Genomic DNA, 14,722 nt, shown 5'->3' on the forward strand with positions numbered 1-14,722 from the left:
TCGGTCGTTCCGGTGGGTGGGGATCACCTCCACCTTGTGAACTGCAGTTGCCAGGATTTCTTTCTCCTGGGCCGACATATCGTGAATATTAGCAGCCGATGTCACGTTTAACACGGCCAGAACGGGAACCATCAGTGCGTTCGGCTCGTAGAATACTTTAGATACGCAGTCGATGGTCATGAGCAGCTTTTGGTCTGCAGTGGTGGAATCCTGAGCACAATTGCTTCCCGCCATACAGCGGGAACGCCGTCTTTAGGGAGAAGAAGGACCGCCCGACTGCAGTCCACCGCTCGGCAGCCACATACCGCATCACCACGTCCAAGGCTTGAACCACTGGCTGCACATTCACGCTCGCGTTCGAGGCGTAGTTCATCTCGATAATGTCCGCCAGCTTGATATTCACCACAAAAGTGTTCCTTTGACAAGTTTGATCGCTTGAATCAGTGGCGGCCGACGAAATTGTGTTATCTATGCTGATCTCGTCAAACTTTTTACTGTTGCCTTCCCACGGCAACATGACTGGGGAATAGACCGCAGTCTTGCCGTCATGAACGACACGGACACCAGCAAATTCTGCTTCATGTTGACGAAATGCGGCCTTGATCACGCTGCGCAAAAGCGAACGAGGCAGCGGACGCTCCCCCTGCGGCTGGTCAGAACTCGTTGCCGTTCCTTCTCCTTCGATAGCTGCGCGCTCGACGCTCAGATGATACTTGAAAATCTCCGACGGTGCTGCAGTGAGCGACACTGCAAAGCGGTTGACCTTCAGCCGCACGCCCTTGGCAGCAGTAGCGACACCGCTCGGACGACGACAGATAGGAAACGCCATGACAAGATCTGGATCGTCAGCGCTCACTTCGCGCACTCCTGCGCGGCCACTCCACTCTTCCACGAGGCGTGGATCTACCACCGTCTTCTTCCTCCAAACGTTCGCTATCCCGACACCGCTTGTGACCTCGAGACTCGCGGTTGTTCTCACTGCGGCATTCACGATTGCGGCGACTTGAGCGATGGTCTTCCCAGCTTCCATCTCTTTCGTACGTGTAGTGGTCACGAAAGCTGTCTGCATCGCGTGAACGCTCGTACTCCGAGCCATATCGTCCGAATCTACTTAACAAAACACCAAGACGTTAGCACGAACGACATAATCTACCATCTTACATCGGTTGGGCATCGAACTCGGTGTTGTAGCCGCTTCGATGGCTTGCATAGAGGTCAGCGCTGCCGTAGCTGTTGTATCCGGAGCCATACCGACTCATCTCTCGCCGGCCAGGAGTCGTCCGGTAATTGCTGCCCCGATGTGCTCTGGAGCTGCTGCGATCGCGCCCATGCGGAGAGTACGAGCGACCCATGCTTTGGCAAAGCGAAATGAGGTGAGGAGACAACTAACTACCTAACTGCCTTGCATACAGCAACTCGTACAGCAACTCGTACTGACTGGGACGCGCCGCAGCGACAAGGTCCTCATTATACTGCAAGGCCAGCAACAGCTCTCCGTCAGCACAAACCGAGTGCACCACTACGCGTTAAACAAATGCAGCAAAAGAAAACTCAAACTCAATGCCATGTTCATCACTGTTCAAACTCATCGAGACGACGCTCATCATACTGCACTCTGCGATTCTTCTTCGTCCTAGATTGCACACTCAACGCTCAGCATCACCGTGCGCTCAAATGAAAAACATTTTGTTCAGCACATTCTTGTGCACCTTTGCGAACAGGAACTTGGCCCCACTCGAGCTGCCCGCAATCTCGGACGCCTCCTCCTGCGGGGCTTCCTTCAAAAAGTGACGCGCGCGCGCCGCCGCCTCATTCGCGTAGTAAACGGGAGCAGCGACCGACACCGCGTGGGTGGAGCGCGAGAACGTGTACCCGAGATGGTACGTCAGCAGTTGAATATCGTCGGCCGACAGGTTGTTCTCGTCGTACAGCACTGTGTAGTGGCACGGCTTGCTCGTCCCCTGGAGGCTGCTGTGGCCGTAGAGGAAGAAGTCGAATCGGTGCGGGTCCAGCACACCAGAGTCGACCACCGTTCCCGGCTTCACGTTGCCCTTGTGGTCGGCATCACGGCGATCCACGGGGAAGGCGCGCGTGTGGTGGCGCTTGTTGGCCACGATGAACGTGATCGGCGGGCTGTAGTTGTCCGAGATCATCTTGAACGCCTTGCGCAGAGCGCGGATCTCGGCCTTCAGGATGTCAGAGTACTGGCCGTCGCCCACACCATCTCGGTAGTACACCACGTGCTCCGGTTTGCGCTTGGTGCGCTCGTAGTACGCGTGAAATAACTCGCGCAGCATGTTGGGCAGCTTCTGGATGTCCTCCGACGCTTTTTGAGCCCCCATCCGCGCAGCATACTGGGCCGAGTAGGCGTCCATCGACGCAACCACTGCCGCGATCGACGGCTGCGAGCCCATGCCAGGCCTCGGGTGCTCCAGATCCGCTCCAATAATGATCGTCGGTGACGTACTCAGCAGTGGAAGCGGGTCGCGCAGCACGGCGTTCTTGCCATCCAGTCGCATATTGAGCTTCAAACAGACATTAGCGCAGAAGGCAGCGTTCGCCTTGCGCAGGTTCTTGGAGGCGACGCACTGACAGGAGACGCCCAGAACCGTGTCCGCCATTACCTTAACCGGTCCATACAGCCACGAACGAGTGTCAGGCAGCACCACAAGCAGCATTTCGGGCGGGCCACGCTCTGCGACGCGCTGGTAGCAGATGCGCACCAACTCCTCCACGTCTGTAGTGCGTTGATCATTCTGGTGGATGAACACCGGATCGTTGTTCTTGATGAAGAGTCCACGCTGACGCCCAACGTCGCACAGCATGCGCACAAACTTACGAACAACAGACGCATCCACTTCATCAAGAATCAGCACGCCCCAATGCTTAAACGGAACGCCCTTCACCATGATTTTGTCCTTGAGGCGCCACTCAGCGTTCCTGGGACGCTCCGAAGTGTTTCGATACTGCACACACGGCGGCTCCAACTCGCGCGCATTTGTCGTCTCCATTTTCAGCATCACTTTCATTCCGAACGCTGCGAGATACGGGTCGTTCGAGAAAGTGGCGTCCTTCACATGGTCCAGAATGTTCCTCTCACGCTTTGCAGGAGGAATAGCAGTCAACTTCGTGATCGACGGCGAATCCAACTCGTCCGCGTTGGCGCAGTGCTGCCCCGGTACCACCTCGCACACTTCGATAGGCAGCCAGGTCTCTTTGCCTGGACGTTTGCTGCCTACGTTGGCGCACGGCAGTCTTGGATACTTGAGACGCTTGGCATACTTCGAGTCGAAGTACTCCGCGACAGTCTGCTCTTTGCCCTTGATATTCACCAGTAGTTGATCTGCAGGCTCAGCACTGACGCCGTAGATGGCACGAGCGCGGCCCTCACGGTGCGTGGGCTTCACTTCGACGTTGTGCAGTGCGTGCGCGAGATTCTTCAGCTCGAGCTTTGACAACGTGCGAATTCTGCTCGGGTCCTTCGCACGCAGTGCACTCAACGTCAACTGCATGAGGGACCCCGGGGTGTAAAAGACCGCAGAGGTCTCGTTCAGATTCAGAACCAGCTTGTCCTCCGCCTTCCGAATGGCTTGGTGGTATCCCCAGCACAACTCCTTGCCCCCGTGCACTGAATGCGGGTCCTTCAACGTGTACAGGTCGCGCCCGACGACAGTGAGACGTTGGCACGCCACGTGACGCGCGACCACGTCCAGAGCTTGCAGGACTGGCATCACATTCACCTCTGGGTCGGAGTAGTGTTGTAGTAAATCCGTCATGCAGATCGTCTCCACCAGTCATAGTGACGACGAATGTCCTTGGGCCTCTGCGAGCTCCTTCACCCCCGTTTGACGTCGTCGTAGGTGGAGGTGGCAGTGTGGACAGGCTTATGTCCGTAAATGTCTTTGACGCCCATGGGAGTTTGGTAGGCGAGTAGAGCGCCGACATTCCGTCGTGCACGACGCGAATGCCTGCAAACTCTTCTTCGTTTTGACGCAGCACTGCATTGACTACGCTGGTCACTAACGAGCGCTGCAGTGGCCGATCCGGACGCCGCTCAGGTTGTGGAGCAGCGTCGTCGCCAGCGACTTGTTCTCCAGTTTGAGGACCGTACTTTTCTCCTCCATCACGATCACTAGTATGCGCGACGGTGACGTGATACTTGAACACTTGGTTGGGGCCGGAAACGATCTCAACGCCAAAGTAGTTAATCTTCAAAGGCACTGTCTTGCCATTTTGGCCAGGGGCTGGCGGTGGCGAGCAGAACTCGACGCTCTTTAGCACATCCGGATCATCAGACTTGACGTCACGGATCCCCGCTGAGCCGCTCCACTCAGCTATCACGTTGGGGTCGGTAATGGCGTCGCCAATCTCCTCGTACCCAGATCCCGAGATGAACCCCGCGCCAGGCTCGCCCCCACCTTCTCGACGACGATCACTGCGGTGACTGTCACGTCGTCCTCCTTGGTCACGGCGGACGCGACGATCTCCACCGTCTCCGTAGCCACCTCCATCTCTGCGACGATCACCGGCATCAACGCGCTCCACGCGTCTGTCGTAGCCTCGGTCCTCGTAACCGCGTGAGCGATTATCTCCACGTGAGTGGGTATCGTATCGGCTTGCTGCATCATATTCGCGTGTTCGAGTGCTGCATTCGCGATCGCTGTAGTCGGCTCTACGGTAGTCTACATATCCGCCACGAGAGGAGGAAGAATGTCCATACTCATTGTCCTGTCCTCGGGGGTTATAACGATCCGAGCGATCATAACGACCCCCATAGCCATCGTCATAGGAAGAACGGCCTTGACCGTGAGTCGTAGTCGTCATAGCCATAGCCCGAATTGTAGTTGGTGCTGGAATGAGAGCTTCTGTGTCCGTGGTAGCCCCGATCGTGCGCGTAGTCGTCGTAGTCGAACGGGAAGGAGCTGCCGTAGCCCCCTCCGTGGAAGTCAAGCGGGTCGTACGTGGTCATTTGCTTCTCCTGCTTCCTCTCCTCAAGCGGCAGTTCGCGAACTGACCGCATTGGCCAAGAACTGGGACCCGCCGCCAGCATCGCAGTCTCCCAGCACACGTCATTCGGCACTCTTGCATTCGGAAGTTGCAGCTACAGTGCAGCACAGTTAGAACGCGCAGTTAGTAGAATAGTCAGTCACCCAACCGTTTAGTTAGACAAAGATTCGGCGACAAAGATCCCAACTGTCCGAACAGCCGCGTCCCCCACTCTGCAATCTTCATCGGGAGGACCCCAGCAAGCAGTGGTGATCAGCGGTGATCAAGCAGCAGTGACCATCTCCCAATGCGCCTTGCCCACCTTCTCGGCGTCACGCTGGCCGTGGCCTCCGCCGCCGTCTACGCCGATGACGCGCCTCGCTGCTTCCCGGCGGACTTCATGTTCGGCTCGGCCACGGCGTCGTATCAAGTGGAAGGCGCGTGGAACGAAGGCGGCCGCACCATGAGCATCTGGGACGACTACTGCCGAACCCACGCCAAGAAGAAGGTGGCGTGCGCCAACGTGGCCGACGACTTCTACCACCGCTACCGAGACGACATCAAGCTCATGGTCGAGACGGGGCTGCAGTCCTCGCGCTTCTCCGTGTCGTGGTCGCGGGCCATGAACTGGAACCCGGAGACCAAGCGCATGCAGCCGAACCCGCAGGGCCTCGCGTTCTACCACGCGCTGGTGGACGAGCTCAACGCCAACAACATCGTGCCGATCCTGACGCTTTACCACTGGGACCTGCCGCTGGAGCTGCACACGGAGCTGTCACCTCAAGGCTGGCTGAACCCGGACATCATCAACCACTTCATGGACTACGCCATGCTCATGTTCCACGAGCTGGGTGACAAGGTAGACTTCTGGACGACGTTCAACGAGCCGCTCACGTTCACAACCGCCGGTTACGCGAGTGGAGCTGGAGCCCCCGGGCTCAAGAAGTCCGAGACCTTCGCGTACATCGTGGCGCACAACGTCATCCGGTCGCACGCGGCTGTCGTCAAGGCCTTCCGGGACCTGAAGACGAGCTCTCCGTCCGTCATCCACCAGAAGGCCCGCATCAGCATCACGCTCAACAGCGACGCGGCGTACCCGCTTGACCCAAAGAACCCCTTGGACGTAGCAGCAGCCGAGAGGAAAATGCACTTCGAGCTCGGCTGGTTCCTCTCGCCCATGATCACGGGCGACTACCCTGCCGTCATGCGCGAGCGCGTGGGCGATCGCCTGCCGCGGTTCACGCTCGAGGAAACGGAGTTGGTCAAGGGATCGTACGATCTGCTAATGCTAAATCACTATAGCTCAAAGCTGGTCACAGACTGTGGGGTGGGGCCTCACTCCAAGTCACCATGCAAGAAGCTAGGCAAGGGCTGGGAGCGCGACTTGGGCGTGGACATCTCGCACTCGAACGAGCTTCCGGGCTCGCGTCGCTCGAGCAAGGACCGTCACGGCAGACTCAACTGCGGCTGGTTCACGGCCTACCCTCCCGGATACCTCGAGACGATCAAGTGGCTGCACGCCGCGGACCCCACGGCCGACATCTTGCTGACGGAAAACGGCTGGTGCGGCAACGAAGAAGTGGAGAACCTGGACCAGCTCTGGTACTACCAGGAGTACGTGGCGCAAGTGCACAAGGCGCTCGTGGAGCTCAAGATCCCCATCATCGGCTACACGGCCTGGTCGTTCCTGGACAACTACGAGTGGGGCTCGTTCGAGCCGCGCTTCGGCCTCTACTACGTCAACTTCTCCACCAACACGGGCGCCCAGGACGAGGTCTACGAGCCGCAGCCGGCGGGGCTGGAGCGGATCCCGCGCCCTGCCGCCAAGTGGTTCGGCCACGTCGCCAAGACCAGGTGCCTCGATGGCTGGACGTACGAGGGCTCGACCAAGGAGGAGCAGCTCGCTGGGCTCGAGAGCGTCAGCGAGCAGAGCTTCTCGCGCTGGATGATGGGCGTCATCGGCGTGCTGGCCATCGTCGCCCTCACCGCCATGGCCGCCGTGGGGCGCAACATCATGGTGCAGCTCTCGTCCCCCAACGCGCGTCGTCTTCCTCGCGAGACCGACCCGCTGCTGCAGGCCAACACCATGATCTAACCGGGACAGCTATCGTAGAAGCGAGAGAGAGAGAGAGAGAGAGAAATGCAGCATGTGTAAAATCGTCCTTCAATCGACGTTACAGCGACAAACGTCCACCGGTGTCCACGTTTAAGTTTTCAATATCAGGTGACGGCCGAGCCGGCCAGGACCAATACTTATGCGGTGATTGGTCCACCTTCCACATAAATGCTCACCCCGCGTCCCATCACCAAAAGGCAGCTGAGTCTGATTAGCAGACGTTGGGTCATTCTGGAATCCGCCGGCTCGAGCTCACGTCGCGTCCGTCCTGGGGCCTCCATGCCGTCGCGCGCGTCCGTCCTACTCGCGCTATGCCTAGGGGTCGTCGCCCAAGTCGCCTCTACCTCTGCCGCTGCAGTCGCAGCCACTGAGGCGCGCTGCTTCCCGCCTGACTTCCTCTTCGGCACGGCCACCACCGCCTTCCAGGTGGAGGGCGCCTGGAACGTCTCCGGCCGCGAGCCGAGCATCTGGGACGACTTCTTCCACCACTACCACGAAGATGTGGGGCGCATGGCCGCCATGGGGCTCTCGTCCTTCCGGTTCTCCATCTCCTGGTCCAGAGTCATGCGCTGGGACGCGCAGGAGAGGAGGATGCTGCCCAACCCACAGGGAGTAGCGTTCTACCACGCTCTACTGGACGATCTGCAGGCGCGCGGACTGCAGCCTATTGCCACGCTCTACCACTTCGACCTGCCGCTGACGCTCCAGATGCAGCTGGAGCCCAAGGGATGGCTGAATCCAGGCATTTTGACGCACTTTGAAGACTTTGCAGCGCTCGCGTTCAGAGAATACGGAGGCAAGGTCAAATACTGGGCCACGTTCAACGAGCCGTTGACGTTCATCAGCGGCGGCTACGGCTCGTGCGACGCTGCGCCCGGTGGGATGCAGCCGTCGAGCACCAACACGTACACGGTGGCGCACAACGTGTTGCTGTCGCACGCCAAGGCGGTCAAGCTGTTCCGTGAACTGAAGCAGGGAGAGGAGGGCTTGGTCACTGCTGACGCGCGCATTGGCATCGTGCTGAATGCGGAATTTGGGTATCCCGTGGACGAATCCAACGCTTTGGACGTGGCTGCGGCCGAGCGCAAGATGCAGTTTGATCTGGGCTGGTTCTTGACGCCACTGGTGACTGGAGATTATCCGGAGATCATGAGGGACCGTGTGGGCGAGCGTCTGCCGCGGTTCAGTGCCGATGAGGCAGCGCTAGTCAAGGGCTCGTACGACGTGCTAATGCTAAACCACTACTATAGCCGCCTTGTCACTTCATGTGAGTCGAAGCGCTCGGAGATCAGCTGCGACGAGCTGCCGCTGGGCCACGCGCGTGATCGGGGACTCGACGACACGCGTGCTCCTAACGGTGCGCGTGCACCGCCTGCAAGCAGCCCTGAGTGCTCGTGGCTTGCAGGCTACCCGGACGGCTACTTGGACACCATCATGTGGATGCATGCGAAGGACCCTTCAACGGACATTTTGCTGACCGAGAACGGCTGGTGTGGGGACCAGGAGGTAGAAAATTTGGATCAGCTCTGGTACTTCCAGGCGTACGTGGCGCAGGTGTACAAGGCGGTGGTCGAAGAGAAGATTCCAATCATCGGCTACACGGCGTGGTCGTTCCTGGACAACAACGAGTCGGGGTCATACAAGCCTCGGTTCGGACTGCACTATGTAAACTTCACGAAGCAAGACGCTGCGACGGAGTTGGCACGAATCCCACGTCCTGCGGCGAAGTGGTTTGCGCACCTTTCGACGACCAAGTGCCTGGACGGCTGGGATATCGATATCGATACTGTCCAAATGGACGCCGAAGAGGCAGCAGCTCCACGAGATACAATGCGCAACCCAGAGGCTGGGGGCAACGATGTGGGCGTCCCATGGTCTCTCACGGAAGTCATCATACTGATTGCAGTTGGCGTTGCTGTACTTGGCGCCATCACGTGCGAAGCGATGCGCGAACTGCGTCTCAGTAGCCAGGGGTCCCCAGAAGAGCTGCAGGTGCTCATTACCATCGAGGAGTGAGGGAATCGCACGTCAAGAGAGATGAACCAACGTACGGTAAGATAAGATAGTAATGCGACTTTCACTCACTCTTGACGCTACACTTGTTTTTTGTTGTTATTCTCGTGCGGTGCTCGATGCGTGGAGTCGCCAGCGACACGGCGTTGGGAGCGGCGACCGCTGACAAATTGCTAAAATCTTTTCGCCCGCCGACACGAGAGCTCGAGTCTCACCGCACGAGGTGCACGCTGACAACTAGCTTCATGAACGCTACAGACTGGTGGTTGGCTCGTATCGTCCCAAGTGGTTGCTTGGACATCGGGGTGGCAACAAACGACGTGATGCTACTGCACAGCTTCGCCAAGGACGCAATCTGGACTCTTGGCATCATGCTTGCAGTCGTTCTTGCTGGAGTTGGTGCAACGTTCGCTGTGGCTCACCCATTGCGACTCGGGATACGACACCGTGAGCATCTGAACGAACGAACCCCATTGCTAGTTTAATACCGATCCAGTGGTATTGATTGGGATCTATTCAACATATCGTCTACAGTTGTGTCGACTTACCAATCTGAGCTTGAGCTTTCGTACAGATCTTGTGAACCAAAAAGCTCCTGCGAATCGACCGTTATGTCCGAGAACGTCAGCGGCTTCAGGTCGTCCATACAGCTTGTGTCTACGTTCTTGAGTACACCGTTCTCCTTTACATAGGATACCAAAATGAGGACGCCACAGGTCGAACCGCCACTGTTCATAGGCGTCGTGAACGTCGTGCAGTGGCCCGCGTCGTCGAAGTTTACCAGCATGCGCTCGCCTCTCATCATTTCATACTCCAGCTCGCCGTACATGCGGCGCGTTTGCAGATCCATCCCGCCCGTCATTAGCAGCGCGGTGACACCGTCCGGCAGCTCGCCGGTCTTGTTCCAGTATTGATCACGCTCGTATACCAGCGGCCGGGCCACCGGAAGGTGGATCAGCTCCTGGCACGCGCGCTCACGGCTTCCCGTGAACAGACAGTAATACGGGAGCGATAGGTAGTTGTCGGACGCCATGGTGGAGTTCTCGTACCACGTGAGGAGCGTCGCCTTGTCCGGAGTCGGGCTTTCCCACATCTCCGAGAACACGATCAGGTAATACAGCATGTCGGAGTCATACAGCAGCGTCTCCGGCTCGGAGTCACCAAAGCCACCGTCGCCATCGCCAGAGTCGAGTCCTTCAGCGAAGTACGCAAGAGCATCGGCATCTTGGTCCGTGCACCGCGACGCGCGGTAGATGACCGCTGGGATGGCGATCCGCGTGCGGTCGGACATGAGGTACTCGCCGAAAGTCGAGCGCAGCAGGTAGGAGGGTTTCTTGCCGTTCTTCGCCAAGACGTCGGCACAAGCGTTAACTCCCTTCTTGCCATTGGCCACAGCAGCGTCCAGCTTGTCAAACAGCTCATGCACGAACGCCGCGAGGTCCGTCACGCCGGGGAACTTGCTCTTGCAGAACTCATCGGCCAAACAGGCGGCGAGGAACCTGTTCCCCACGACTCCGACATCGTGATCCCAGTTCGAAAACGTCGACCGTTTCTCCACCGTGTCGCCACTCTCCGAAACAATTCCATCCACTGAGAATCCTCGCACACTCGGAGGGGCAAAGTGCACCAGCCTCTCGACCAGATACGTGCCGTAGCTGAGGCCGTACACGTAGACGTCCTGGTCGCTCAGCTCATAGTCAATGATCGCAGCCAGATCTTTTGCCGCGCTCGTCACCGAGAACGCCGCCGTCTGGTTGTCGATCTGGAAGCGGATGTCGTCCATGCACGCGGGCAGTTCGTCCAGTCGGATGGCGGAGCCTCCAGGGCTGCCCAGCGCTCCGGCCTCTGCGGCCTGGCACTCCAGTCGGGCACTGCGGCCCGTTCCTCTGTGGTCCATCGTGTACACGCTGACCTCCCTGTCCAGCTGCAGGTACATGGTGTTCATGAGTCCTTCCACGCCAGTGGACGAGGCTCCGGGGCCTCCTTGCAGCACCCACAGCGCCTTGTTCTTGCCGCCGCTGGGCGTGGCCGTGGCCTTCACGCGCTTGACGAACACGTCGATGGTGTTGTCGCTCGTGCACACGCCGTCGTAGCACATGGGCACGCGGAACTCGCCGCACTCGTACTGCGGACTGCTCTGCGATCCGTGGCCCTTGTGCCTGCCGCCGTGTTGCTTGCGCTGGTGGATTCCGGGTGCGTTCTGCTCAGGCGCCGCCTGCTCTTGCTCCTGCTGCTTCCAGTCGCCGTGCCGGGCGAATAACCGGTCGAACGACTGCTGCAGGAACGGCAGCGACGAAGCCGGAGCCTGCGCAACGCTGGCGGTGGCCCTCCGCCTTGTGGGGCTGGAGTAGCTGGCTGTCTCGAGGTAGTACTGGTCCGGGTGGCCCATGTTGGTGGTGTCGCTCTGCAGCGAGCTCTGCGTGCACGGGTACCAGCCGTTGAGCTGCACGGGCGGCTCGGCGGCCGCAGAGCTGAGCGCCGCGGCCAGCAGCAACGTCGGCAGCAGCTTCATCGGATCCAGGAGGTAGAGTAGGTGGCGGATTGGCAAGTGAGATCGATCAATGACGAGCGAGAGGTTGCGTACTCCGATCTATATATAAGGATTGGTAGGTCGGTTAAGTATGCGATCGTGTCGAGTCAGGTGAGACGGCACCTATCCGAGTATAACAGATCGCAGGGAAAACACGCACCCATATCAGATTTTACACCGATCGGTACCGGTTTAGTGGTACCCGTAACTTCGTGTACCACTGGAAGAGGTACATTTTGGTCCCACCACACGAAAGTATCCAGTAGACCACCGCCATGGACGTGCCCTCTTGGCATCCGGCCAACCAGAACGCTGATGCGCTGCGGCGACTGGCGATGAGCGGCGGCGCGCCCGCAGCCAAGCGCACCCAGTTCACGGTGATGGCCGGCTCGAACGTGGACACGTCGACGGAGGCGGAGCGGCAGCTGGTGGCCAAGGAGGAGAGCGTCGTGCGGCTCGGTGGCGGCCGCGGATTGCTGGACCCGTCGGACCGCCTGTACCTGGTCGAGCAGCTCGAGCTGGAGCAGGCGGCCAAGGGCAGGGAGCAGCAGGAGCGAGAGGCCGGTAGGTTCTTCTACTGATTGATTCGTAGTGCGATGTGGACGGGGAGGACTCACGGACGCGCAGCGCTGCAGACGTTCCGCTCGAACGCCCTCATAGCGCACAAGACGGCGGTGGCGCCGGAGATTCCGCTGGTCGCAGCGGCCAGTGGCAAGAGCAAGTTGCTGTCTCCTGAGAAGAATCCCGTGGTGGTGATCAAGGCCAAGAAGCGGTCATCGACGGCGACAGACAAGGACGCCAAGGCGAAGAAGGCCAAACTCGCGGCGAAGAAGAGCGTGGGAAGTAGCGCTAGTGCGGGCAAGAATGACCGAGCGCCGACAAAGGAAGACAGGAGCGAAGCGAAAGGAGCCAAGAAGAGCGATGATATCCCTAACACGACGAAGCCTGCGACAAAGCCTCCAGCATCAGCGTTGTTGCTACAGGACTATTCGAGCAGCAGCGACGAGGAGTGAGTGACCTTGATGTGGTGAGGAGCTTCGACGTTAGAACTGTGCAAACCATGTATTTTTAAGGGCTCCTGCGTGCGATCAGCACAGCAGCGCAACTAATCAAAGCAATCTACAGCGAAATAGATCTCCCCTTCCCCCCTCTCTCCACGTCTGTCTACTTGGTACCTATTCTATCAACGTCGACAGTGCGTCACAATGTTCTGCCGGTGCAACCTGAGCTTACTCGCCATCACTGTCGAAGGTGATCTTGGTGGCCTTCTTGTTGACGTCGATGTTCTTGGCGAACGCGCCGTACAGCTTGTGTTCTTTCTTCTTGACGTGCGTACCGAACTTGGTCAGGTCATTGGGTACCTCCTGGTTGCTATCACGCAGCAGGTTCACGAGCTCGCCAGCTCGCGGCTTGTCGTTGGCGGTGAAGAATGTGTGGGCCGTGCCCTTCTTACCGCCACGGCCAGTACGACCGATACGGTGCACGTAGTCCTCAATCGTCAGCGGGAAGGAGTAGTTCAGAACGTACTCGACGCCGGGGATATCCAGACCACGCGCGGCGACATCCGTAGCGATCAGCAGCGGGACCTCGCCCGACTTGAACTGCTCCACAGCCTCCGAGCGCTGCTGCTGGCTACGGTCGCCGTGGATGGCAATGCAGTTCCAGCCGCGCTGGTGCAGCATACGCTCCACGCGGTCAGCCTCCTTCTTGTACAGCACGAACAGCAGAACGCGGTTCTTGCGGCTGGAGTGGTACTTCTGCAGCAGCGCGTGCGCACGGGCGTCACGGGCACGGTCGTCAATAACCTCGACGATCTGAGTAACGTTGCCGCTGGCGGCCAGCTCGTCCGATCCAATAGTCACCTTGACAGGGTCGTTCAGGAACTCGTGGGCCAGCTTCTGAATTGACTGCGGCCAGGTAGCACTGAACATGGCAATCTGGCGCTCCGGGTGGGTGCTGCCAATAATGGCGCGGATGTCCTTCTCGAAACCATCGTCCAGCATACGGTCAGCTTCGTCCAGCACAACAAACGTCACCTTGGACAGGTTGCACGAGCGCTCCTCCACCAGGTCTTTAAGGCGACCAGGGGTAGCCACCACGACGTGGACACCGTCACGCAGCGCCTTCTTCTGCGCCTGCTTGGGGACACCGCCGTAGATGCAGATGCTCTTCAGTCCGCACTTCTTGCCAGCCTCGGAAATCACCGCCGAACTCTGCATGGCCAGCTCGCGCGTCGGCGCAACCACAAGCATACGCGGACCCGGGTGCTTGGGGGACACAGCGGGCTGAGCCGCAATGTGGATCAAGCCGGGGATGGAGAACGCCAGCGTCTTGCCGGAGCCCGTCTCGGCAATACCAATGATGTCACGTCCGGACGCCAGGATGGGCCAGCACTGGCTCTGAATGGGCGTGGGCTTGTCGAAACCCTTGGTGGTCTTCATGAACTTGGCCTCGAAGGTCACGTCGTCGAAGCTGAGCACGGGGCGGTAAAGGCAGTTGTTTCCGCTGAGGATCATCTGGTTGGCCTCGTGGAAGGCGGAGACCTCCTCGTTCTTCATCTTGGCCGTGTCCTTGCCCTCCGTGTAGAAGGCCTTCTTGAAGCTGCCGTCCTTGGGCGCCGGCTGCTGGTACGGGCCGCTGGAGAAGTCCGTGTTGGGCGCCTCGTTCTCCTCGTCGTCGCATTGGCTCTTCTTGTGCTTCTTGCTCTTCTTGTCCTTCTTCTCCTTCTTGTGCTGCTTCTTGGGCTTCTCGGGGCTCTCGGCCTCCTGCTCCTCGCGGGCGCGCTTGTGCTTCTTGTGCTTCTTGTGCTTCTTAGGCTGCTCCTCCGCCGGGTTCTGCGCCTGCTCGGCGGCGGCGGCCTCCGCGGCCTTCTTGGCCTTCTTCTCGGCCTTGCGCTGAGCCTTGGCGTCGTTCACGTCCGTCATGGTGCCTGCGTCTCGATGTCCGTTCGACTCTGACGCCATCACACGCAACAAGCGCATCAAAGCACAGCCAGTGCTTTATGCAGATGGCTACATCGCACGAAAAGCCATGTGAGCTACATCAATGTATCCATCTAGGTTTTATCTTCTCTCCGA

General features: G+C 59.0%; 6 protein-coding genes across 6 annotated transcripts; 3 read left to right on the plus strand and 3 right to left on the minus strand.

The window, feature by feature from the left end:
- Positions 1-1,670: 1,670 nt before the first annotated feature.
- Positions 1,671-3,776, minus strand: PHYSODRAFT_300183 (hypothetical protein; the record flags this gene model as incomplete). The annotated part of the gene is made up of 1 exon (XM_009527694.1): positions 1,671-3,776. One exon carries the CDS (start codon positions 3,774-3,776, stop codon positions 1,671-1,673), a length of 2,106 nt encoding a protein of 701 aa, XP_009525989.1.
- Positions 3,777-5,293: 1,517 nt separating this feature from the next.
- On the plus strand, positions 5,294-7,081 carry PHYSODRAFT_330977 (hypothetical protein; the record flags this gene model as incomplete). Its single annotated transcript, XM_009527695.1, has 1 exon — positions 5,294-7,081. One exon carries the CDS (start codon positions 5,294-5,296, stop codon positions 7,079-7,081), a length of 1,788 nt encoding a protein of 595 aa, XP_009525990.1.
- A 300-nt stretch (positions 7,082-7,381) lies between these two features.
- On the plus strand, positions 7,382-9,118 carry PHYSODRAFT_501397 (hypothetical protein; the record flags this gene model as incomplete). The annotated part of the gene is made up of 1 exon (XM_009527696.1): positions 7,382-9,118. The coding sequence occupies one exon, from the start codon at positions 7,382-7,384 to the stop codon at positions 9,116-9,118; it is 1,737 nt and encodes a 578-aa protein (XP_009525991.1).
- Positions 9,119-9,347: 229 nt separating this feature from the next.
- On the minus strand, positions 9,348-11,600 carry PHYSODRAFT_544702 (hypothetical protein). Its single transcript, XM_009527697.1, has one exon. It carries the CDS (start codon positions 11,502-11,504, stop codon positions 9,660-9,662), a length of 1,845 nt encoding a protein of 614 aa, XP_009525992.1. The 5' UTR covers positions 11,505-11,600; the 3' UTR covers positions 9,348-9,659.
- A 374-nt stretch (positions 11,601-11,974) lies between these two features.
- On the plus strand, positions 11,975-12,772 carry PHYSODRAFT_544705 (hypothetical protein). The gene is made up of 2 exons (XM_009527698.1): positions 11,975-12,209; positions 12,273-12,772. The coding sequence occupies exons 1-2, from the start codon at positions 11,981-11,983 to the stop codon at positions 12,656-12,658; spliced, it is 615 nt and encodes a 204-aa protein (XP_009525993.1). The 5' UTR covers positions 11,975-11,980; the 3' UTR covers positions 12,659-12,772.
- Positions 12,773-12,874: 102 nt separating this feature from the next.
- On the minus strand, positions 12,875-14,569 carry PHYSODRAFT_300186 (hypothetical protein; the record flags this gene model as incomplete). Its single annotated transcript, XM_009527699.1, has 1 exon — positions 12,875-14,569. One exon carries the CDS (start codon positions 14,567-14,569, stop codon positions 12,875-12,877), a length of 1,695 nt encoding a protein of 564 aa, XP_009525994.1.
- Between the last annotated feature and the right edge of the window lie 153 nt (positions 14,570-14,722).

The sequence above is a fragment of the Phytophthora sojae genome (genome assembly GCF_000149755.1).
Source record: "Phytophthora sojae unplaced genomic scaffold PHYSOscaffold_4, whole genome shotgun sequence".
NCBI classification, from domain to species: Eukaryota; Oomycota; class Peronosporomycetes; order Peronosporales; family Peronosporaceae; genus Phytophthora; species Phytophthora sojae.